Source organism: Calliopsis andreniformis, chromosome 9, assembly GCF_051401765.1.
Source record: "Calliopsis andreniformis isolate RMS-2024a chromosome 9, iyCalAndr_principal, whole genome shotgun sequence".
Taxonomy (NCBI): Eukaryota; Metazoa; Arthropoda; class Insecta; order Hymenoptera; family Andrenidae; genus Calliopsis; species Calliopsis andreniformis.
In genome coordinates, this window is record NC_135070.1 from 13,724,930 (window position 1) to 13,734,768 (window position 9,839).

Consider the following 9,839-nt stretch of genomic DNA (forward strand, 5'->3'; position numbering starts at 1 on the left):
GAACAGTATTGCATCGCACGCACGATTCACATTATGCACTTGCACGTGTTAATCAGTTTTTGTACGATTTCGATGAGAGGCTTCGGCCTTTGCGATAAAGACAGCAGAATTGTTGAGGCGCTTGGATACTCACGTCGCGAAGGCAATTTCGCCGACGAACGCAGAGCTTGTCCTTTTCGATGCTGACGGGTCCAGCGACAGTTTCGTTCATCTTCTACGAGACTTTTATCGGGAACTTTACGTAGCACTCTTTCTCGATGCCAGAGATCAGCAATCGATTGTTTCTATAAGAATCGTACGGAAGGGAACTCTAGATTGCATCGTCCGCCCTTTAAGGTGCGTTCCCACGTGCGCGAGACGCAGCGCAAGAATATACAGAGTCGTTTTTCAATGTCGAAGCGTTTTAGGCTGCGTTCCCACTTGCGCAATTTGTCCAACGAATCGAATGTAAAATTAAGGGTTATCGCTTTCGAGAGACAGTGTCCGTTTCAGAGGAATGTTAATTGTACGTTGCTCGTGTGGGAACGCGACTTTAGGCACGCATCGCGATTCACGGATGTGGGAACGCGACTTTAGACACCCAAACGATCAACGAAAAGACGACGAGTGGCTATGAAATCGAACGGGGACCCGTGTCCCCGTGCTTCTGTCTACTAACAGTGAAACGAGACTTTGACGCTCTGTAAAATGTAAAGTGGTACGTCATAAGAGCGGGATTTTATGATAGAGCAACTATTTTCGTAAGGTTTTTATACGTGGCGAGACAGGATCTAGTTGTAACGAAACGTGCGAAGCGTATGTACAGACGGTCGTGAAGATACTTTATTCATATCTATTGTGGCTCAACGGATTGTTGATTCGCGAGCGACATATTTGTAGCGTATTAATGATGATACTGTTAAGGTAACGATGGGGAACGATATACAAGGGGGAGAATGGAATTAAATAGAATTCTATGATATTGGAAGTAAATAGAAGAGTAACTGTATAACGGAGGGCCCACGTTGAGGAATATTATTAAAAAATATCGCGAAGCGACTGTATTCGCACCAAGCGTAACTAAAGCATTTAAGTCCTAAGATATTATGTAAAACATAACGATATAATGTTTATATATAGTGTATATTACACGTGGAAGTAAACGTCTATCTGCTGTGTCTATGTAAATATGTAACTTACTACTTTATGTATAAGTGTGTCTGGGTGGGTGCGCGCGTGTGTGTCGCGATGTTGTTACTGTATACACCGCTGTTACCTCCGTTTCTTATTCGCTGTTTCATCGAAGACCTTACGTCTCGTTGATTATCAACGTAGCGAGACCTCGTTGTTCATTCGTTCACCGTCGCGAGGTACTTTCCGTATGTGCACTTGATCAGACATTGAAATGCTCCTCTCGATGCTCGTTATTGCTAATAACGTACAGAGTTGTAGCCAGTGATCTGAGAAATGTCACCTTCTATTATTGGATTAGAAAAATTCGAGTGGGAGACTTTTCAAGAATCCTTGTACGCTGTTGTCTGATCAGCGAGTCTCATTCTACTTACTTTACTCCACTTACCTGTTACCGATTCGTCAACGGCCCTTGTCGCGCAGAAAGCACTGGTTCCCGTCAGATCACCGAAGTTAAACTGTGCTGGGAACGATTATACATAGATCTATCTAAAAATTATCGTTTGCTGTTGGCGAATCGTGGTTTGGAGAACGTCTGAAAGTGTAGCTTCCCGACTAGATGCTCAATAACAAGAAATTCTTCAGTCAGAACAAAATATGAAACTTATATGAATAGTATTTAATTAATAAATGTTAATTAAAGTAGCACAGTACTTTAACAATATCTGTCTCTTACAATAGAGAAGCTTTAGATTTTTCTTTTTCCTAAAAATTATGAAGATAAAAATGTATCAGTGAATATAACATGACTTCAATATAATTGAATATTTAATCTGTATTCTTGCGTGTATTTCTATCATTAATTGACTTGATACATTTCTCAGATCACTCTGTAACATAACTACGAATACAGTGTATCAATTATCGCACATAAGATTCTGAGTGTATCGATAGGGTCGATGGTTATTCCGATGTTTAAAATTTGATCGAAAACATTGCTAACAGTATTATCGGTACTCGAGTTATCCTGATATTTGAAATTTTAAGAGTAGCATTATCAACGACATGGTTAGTGTTTGGAACATTTGAACGATGGAAGTACTAACGAAAATTGCTATTGATAATAGATACTGTTAGCGTGTCCGATATTTTTGTAATTCGTGTTCTACTATTAGCGCTGTATTCGATAATATCGAGCATGTTGGGACTTTTCAAATGTCATCGAAGAAATGCACAAGATTATAATCGATAATGATAATTGAGCGTTCGTATCGGCACGCTTGCGTGACATTTAACTGGCCAGGTGATTTCTCTCGACAACTGTCCGTGTTTCCTGAATGCCTTTCGTCCTTTACTCAAACGTCGACAATTTAAGGAACTACACATTTATTTTTTATACAGATGTACAGCATGATTCTAAGATAAGTCGTCGAACTTTAGAAGCGTATTGTAATAATCACGAAGGCGAAGAGGATCCGTGGTTTTAGATACGAGGAAAAACCTCTTCATCATCTGGTGATAATCGCTTCTTGTTTGCAACAGAATTTTGCGAAGGAGTCTGAAACATGGAACGACGTGTGATATTAGTGTAAATGTTCCTCTGACTTCATATTTTAAAAGAGCTCATAGGAAAAATAAGTAATTCTAAAAGGAAAAGAACAAAACTCTTAGGAATCTCTCAATTCTAAGGATAAGAATACTACCGAGTAATTTACGTCTGTGAGTCTACATTTATATAATATCTTTTTCTAATTTAGATTCATAGAACATATTGATACGATTTGGATATTCTATATAGACCTCTCTCGCTACATCGACAAAATTAATTTTTCACTTTCGAACACCTGAATGGTACGGTGCTATGATTATTCCCACACAATGGATAAGGAATACGGTAACTCTTCAGACGTTGTCGCAAAATTTTGTGATAAGCAGAAAGGGATAATTCAGAAAGTCGTATTGTAACGATATATTTCCGTAAGACTTGCTGTAACGCAGGAGTACAAGGATTTTAAGGATAAGTGGACTTGGCGAATTTCTGACACAAGCTAAGCGTTTCGATGTACAGTTTTCAAAGATACGACAGAGGATAAACTTAGCCTTTAATTACTAGACAAGCAACTTTGTACGAATTTAGATTTTGACATGGAAAGTTGGTAAGCTTACGAAGTATCTGGGAGAAGTTATCAGTCGAGTGCTTTAGCTACTCAGGGCTAACAGAAGGGAGCTGTTCCAATGTATCGGTTTAGGACGTTGTCTCTTCTTCAGGATGGCTGGATCACACTCCCAGAGTCCGTTCGTCGGTTTTCAAATCACCCTGTAACAATTTTTGAAACGATGATCACGTTGTAGATACTATGTAATTGATACTACGTTAGCGATCTAAGTGCTGATAGTTTGTTGGAGTTGCTGGCCTGGCCAATTAATCGTCAAGCTTCCCGCGTTACCTCACCCGACGAATATCGTTTGCAAACGAGGCCGAGTCGACTCTCTCAAGTGATCTCTGCGTCCGTTCCTATCGTTTACGAAATCGCGTGTAAAACGGATAATACTGTTAAATGGGAGTATACCTTTTCGCGACGACGTTCGAATGGTTGACTATTCGTGTCGGCTTGAATGGTGTACGTTTTATATGTTCGTTTATCGCTTGCATGGCGGGTTAGTGATACCGGAGACGTCCAATGTCCGCGAACGTCTTCAAACTTTTGGACTTAAGCGCCAGCAAATGCGTCGTTTGGTAGTTACCGAAACCGGGGGATGTTTACTTCAGAAAGATTCAACGAGACACGCTGAACGATTGATAGAGTTCATCGAATCGTTTTCGATAGATTAGTGGTCGAACATATATAGTAAATCGTCGGTTATTGTATTAGATGGTAGGGTAGATTAAGCAATCAATTGTTTGATATTCTGAAGACGGACGCACAAGTTTGGGAGCATACACTGTGAAACTTCTGCTTAGAAGATCTTTCAAGTTTCTTTTAGAGTTCCTTCTGGGATGTGAAATGTGTGTTCTCGAATTTTTTTCTTTGAAGATTAGTCACAAAGTTGGGGTACAAACTTTGCATCTAGATGGTGCTTATCGCGAAGAACGAAGGGTGCTAATTAAGAATTCTAGTTCAGGTTGGAAAGTTGATTTTGTTAATAGAAAATATAATTCTACATTTATGGTATAGTTGATGCTCCTCCGTTTAAATACTCGTTCTCTCATATCGTTTATCAGAACTGAAGTCAATGGGTGTTGACTATTTGTGTAATTCAAGTAGCTTCTTTTTAACCTTCCTTTCATACGACATGTGACAAATAAAAGTGTCACTTACATTACCAGAAGAGAAGTTACATCCTACTGTAACCTTTCCCCATTTGGCAAGATAACCGACGATTTACTGTACGACACACACGCTATTTTATCAACGTATTCGTTTCATCGAAGCATGCAAACGATAAGAGCGTTACAACCGAAGTCGTTTTAATTCATAACGATGTAGCGTAGCCGCCGTGGCATAGATCGTAAGGATATTAAACAAAACGCATTGAATATTGTCGCACATTGTACGTGGAATTTGAGCAGCACAATCGTTTTCGACATTCAAAGCGCGCAAAACAACGTTGTCAGAATATTACACGCAGCAATATGTATATTCGTTACAATTTAAGAGACCTTAAAGCCGCAAAGCGTTATTTAACCCTGTTATTGTCGCGAAAATGACAGATTTCTTCTAATATGTAAGCCCCACGTAGACGATCTTCAGAATCGATCGATCGAAAGCGTGCACGGTGCACGGAGGCACGTGACTGTGTGAATGACATTCCTATTCTATTCGTGATTACGTGATGTATTTCCTTGGTCCGTAAATAGTCATCACGATTTCAGTGATTTATCGATCCTATTGTTTTCTGTGCTCGTTAGTCAAACAGCCTAGCCTTGCAAGTCTCAGCATTCACCGCGGTTACACTCGAATGGATGTGATTTTCAATTTCTGATGTCGACACTTTAATTGACAGTAGATGTTTTTTAATTTTTTAAGGATCAATTTCGTTCGACCAGGTGGGTTGCTTCTGGAAAGTTCCTAGGCTTTTGGATATATGCTGGAGAGATGGAAGTTGCGAGTTTTGTTAAGAAATCTCTGTATTTTATTCATGTTAAACGTTGCGAAAAGTCGGGGGGGCAGGATATTTCAGAGGTGCGACAGTGCAATTGCAATTTTGGAATCTCTAACACTTTTTTAGTATTAAAGATTGTGTAAATGTTTCAGACTTTTTAAGAATATATTGAATAGTTCTTTTTTAAAGAATTCTATCAAAATTTTTCGAAACGAAGTACATATTGCATAATGAAAGAGTCTATTTTACATCGTATGACGTTGTTAAATGATAATTATTTTCACGTAGCACTAAAACTGTAAATTCAATCAATGTAACCATTGATTTTGCCAGTAGACAATTAAAAGATGAAATTTTGAAACACTTCAAATGTTATAGTGCAATAAATAACACTTTGATGGATTTTTACAGTATTTCAATATTTTCATAATTTGAATGTTTTTTATTATAATCGCTACTTCTGCCTTTTAATATACGAGCGAAGATAAGAAAAAAACCGTAATACAATTCCAGTAATAATTAATTTCCTTTAATTAAAATCTTGTTTATTACTAATTCACCTACCTGTAAGCTGTAAGAGCCTTCACTTTTCTATACATCATTTCCTCCTTAATGAATCTCCATTTTTGTGGCTATATTCGCTAGGTTCGCAGGCGAAACTGTAAATTAATAATTGAAACAAGTAGAATTTTAACGAACAGATCTGAAAGATTTTGAGAATAATCCCTTCAAGACTCGACGTTTAGAGTCATCTAGTCTAAAGTAGGAATCAACTTAACACCGTTAATCGTGGCAATTCAACGAAAAGAAAAAGCATACGAAAACCAAAAAAATTGAATTGTACAATGACCGTACAAATACGTTTAAGAAAGTTAGTAGCCATCCCCGATGAGTCTCTAAGAATCAAAAATGGAATTGGTCTGAAATTGTTACGTTGCGATTGCCCTCCAACAGTTCTGCGTATTCCTGACGATCTCAAATGGCAATGGATGGAAAGGAAACGAAAAGGAACCCCTCAATATTTTGTCCAAAAAACAAAAGAAAAAAAAAATGTTCTGACGATCGACGATCGAGCCTGTAGGAAATGCTTCAGCTTAGATGAAATTGTAATATCGTAAATGTAAGTCCCTCGGTTAACGAACTTAACTAGAACTAGATTAAGCGAGTCGCGTAAACGCGATACGCGCCACGTTTCGTTTTCGTTTCCGTTGCTTTGATTGGTACACGTGTTATATTGGATAAACGGCATTATCCGAATAACAATGAAATAATAGAAACATACTAGGTAAGGTAAAATGTTTGCAAATGAAATTGATAAGTGTTTTAATATTGTATCCAACATGTGTGTGTGTACAGGGAGGAGACGAGGAGAACGTTTACCAATGTCAAAATGCCTCTTGGCCCTTTACTCACTATAACGATAATGGTACACTATCGCGATTAAGGCCCCTACAATACGTAAGCACCGCAAGGGGTAGTCTTCGTTTTGTTGTACGTTTGGGTATAGCGTCTGATACTATCGCGAGACGACGATTCAGTGATCGCTCGGCTTCTAAGGTGTCGTCCACTAACGTTTCGTCTGTCGGAGGAGAGTAGCAATAACTTTTTAATTCCTCTTCTTTGTCTCTGTCCCTGTCGAGCTTTATTCATCCGGAAGTTCTTGGCAGAAACGATCGAGCGCTGAATCGTGTCCCACGGGGATCAATGAGTTGCGATTAAGTATACGTATTTTCTCAAAGAAACTGATAAAAGAATATACATGTATATATGTATGTATATACATATATATCATAAAGTACTTCCACTGTAAAGTGTGTTTGTAACTTCATTTGCTCCCCCTTTAGTTTAGTTGACACCCGATTCGAACGATCAGACAACAGTGGTCTATTACTCGATGTTCTCATTCTTGGTATAGAGTAATAGCACTTTTATATTAGTTCGTACAATGAAAAGAAATTGTAGTAATCATTACTAACGGGAATATTTAATTCGTTTCATTCACGAAAATTAATTTTCGTATCTGAATAAATAAATAAAGAATAGTGATACCCATTTAGAGCCTCTTCAAACGCAGCTAATAGCTTCTGACTAATTCGAATACAGCGATTGTCGATGCACTTTTCAGTAGGTATAACAGACATGGTTCCCACAAGTATATACTAGAACCTAGACACTGTGAATGTTGAGTAACTACTGCCACGCTGTCTTTTACATTTGTTTCGAAGGACAATAGTTGGCTACATTCAGGCGCCACGCTCCCTTTGCAACAAGTTCTTTTTTGTAGACTAGCTTCTACTGACACGTTGTCATAAGTGACAGCCTTTCATTCTCAATAATGCTCTTAGATGTTTCAATAAATTATGCAGTGCTTATCGATCTAACACCTTACTCTTGACACCCATCAACGAATTGTAATTTTCTTTATTTTGCTTTTTGCTAGTGTTCACTCTCCAGCAGAGCATAAAACTGACGTGACTTATCTAATCAGCATTAACAAGTTCAAGTAAATCGTTGCAGTGCTGGACAAAGGCGTTCCTTTGTGACAAATGAAGAAGAAAAGTAGCGTTTCGGATAGTTCAAAGGAAAATGATCAGGATTTTTACAGGAAAGACATTTCTATAATCGCGACAGCCTTCCTGATGAAATTCATTGGTCTGTGGATAGCGAATAGCAAAGAGGAGCAACGTCGAAGAAACTTAGCGTTATTCTACACGGTAATCGCGATTATTTTTGGCGTATGGGTCCAAACCAGGGACTTCTATTACTCCTGGCCTGATTTCAATGTAAGTGTACTCATTCATATTTTAGATATGGAACTTCTACTAGGATTTACTAGGAATTTTTGCAATTTTATTCATTTCAGAATTGTGCTTATGTAGGTTGCAATATTTTGAGTTTGTGCCTGATTTTAGTGAAGTTATTCATTTTAATTATACATAGACGCGAGTTTATTGATTTAATTCTATACACGTATAAGAATTTTTGGCATTTGAACTACGACATCAATGAAAAGCTATTATTGGCCAATTGTAAAAAGATCTGCATTATGTGTATGGTTATTCTTAATTCCTGTGGCTTGCTCACCGTTATCAGTTACATACTGACACCTATTATAGGTAAGCATACTAATTGAAATTGTAATATGAGTGTCAAATTAGATCAAATTGTTTACAATTATGGAAAAGTAGTAGTTTATAGATATTTTAGTAAAATTTCAAAAAGTATTACAAATTTTACATTCACGGTGCTTTCTGTGACTAAATGTACAGCTGTATGTGTGGACATGAATTTCGAATTTGACCTAGCGTTCGTATTTTAGCGAATATTGGAAAGAATCAGTCAGACAGAATTCACCCCTTTAATATGCGGCTCGATCTGCCTATTCTAACCGTATCACCGTATTACGAAATAGTATTCGTGCTACAGGTATCGTACTCATCAATGTGATTCCCCTTCCATTCCTGTGCACCAGAGAAATGCAACATAGATTTCTGAAATTGAAGCAAAAAGGTTTCCTGTTTGCATAGGTTTTGTCCCTTTACTACGTTGCCGTGTGTTACATTTCGTTCGACTATCTTTTGTGCCTAATAAATCTGCACGTCACTACTCAATTTCGTATACTACAATATAGGCTGATGAATATTGGTGGCGCAGATACTATAAATAGACAAACGTTCAAAAGTTGCATACGCCAACACCAGACCTACATCTGGTACTGTTGCAGACTTGAGGATATATTTACGTTAGTAGCACTTGGTCACGTGCTTATCTTCAGCTTGTTGATATGTCTACTGGGATATCAAACATTCTTGGTTTGTGTAAAGTCCCTCCTTAACTGATTAGTTTCTACCCTCGTTAATTGATTAGAGATCATTCAATCGTCAGCATCTAGCTTTCAAAATCTGAAAAAGACATGAAATTATACAGAATGATTAACCTTATAGACCTCGAAGAATTTTGTAATTTTACAAATTAATTTTGAGATTTGCATTGGAAAAATGTCAAGGTATTATCGAGAAACTTCTATTTTAGTACCGTTAGTACCTATTTCTTGGTTCGTTAATTTCCCTCGTTGATGGGAAATAAACAGTTAACGATAAACAGTTAACGAGGATATTAACGTACTTATTGCGAATTAAATTTAAAACATGATAAGGTAATCACGCAGGATCATGTACGCAGGCTGACTCATTGACAAGACGTTTCACTTTTACATTCCATCTGGGAGGATCTTTAAATCTATTATTCCTGTTTACGTATAGCTGTGATGGTTTAATACAAGAAAGTGTAAATATTGGAACAGCAGTGTACAAGTGTCCGTGGACGACTCTGCCAATGAACAGAGCTGGTAGGAATGTCCGAAAAGATTTACAATTGATCATCATACGATCAAGGAGACCTTGCTGTCTTACTGCTGGTGGATTTTTTCCTATCTCTTTGGCAACCTTCACTAGGGTACTCGATTTGTTCCCTTCTAAATTCCTAGCTTTCGCTTATTGTTCACGTGCTTTTTGAAGAGTGAGAAATGTACGATATTCAATTCCACGGATTAATTCTGAAACTTTCTGTTACAGGTCCTCAGCACTGGGATGTCTTATTTCACTCTGATAAGGCAGTCTATTTAA

The 9,839-nt window shown here is 37.7% G+C and overlaps 1 protein-coding gene across 1 annotated transcript; it reads left to right on the forward strand.

The window, feature by feature from the left end:
• Positions 1–7,760: 7,760 nt before the first annotated feature.
• Positions 7,761–9,839, forward strand: LOC143183404 (odorant receptor 43a-like). The gene is made up of 6 exons (XM_076384927.1): positions 7,761–7,997; positions 8,078–8,330; positions 8,534–8,640; positions 8,742–9,026; positions 9,397–9,669; positions 9,789–9,839. The coding sequence occupies exons 1-6, from the start codon at positions 7,761–7,763 to the stop codon at positions 9,837–9,839; spliced, it is 1,206 nt and encodes a 401-aa protein (XP_076241042.1).

Coding starts and splice junctions, on each gene's coding strand:
- LOC143183404 (XM_076384927.1), top strand. CDS start 7,761: ATGAAGAAGAAAAGTAGCGTTTCGGATAGTTCAAAGGAAAATGATCAG. Junction 8,331..8,533: donor CATACTGACACCTATTATAG/GTAAGCATACTA, acceptor TTCGTATTTTAG/CGAATATTGGAAAGAATCAG. Junction 8,641..8,741: donor AAATAGTATTCGTGCTACAG/GTATCGTACTCA, acceptor CTGTTTGCATAG/GTTTTGTCCCTTTACTACGT.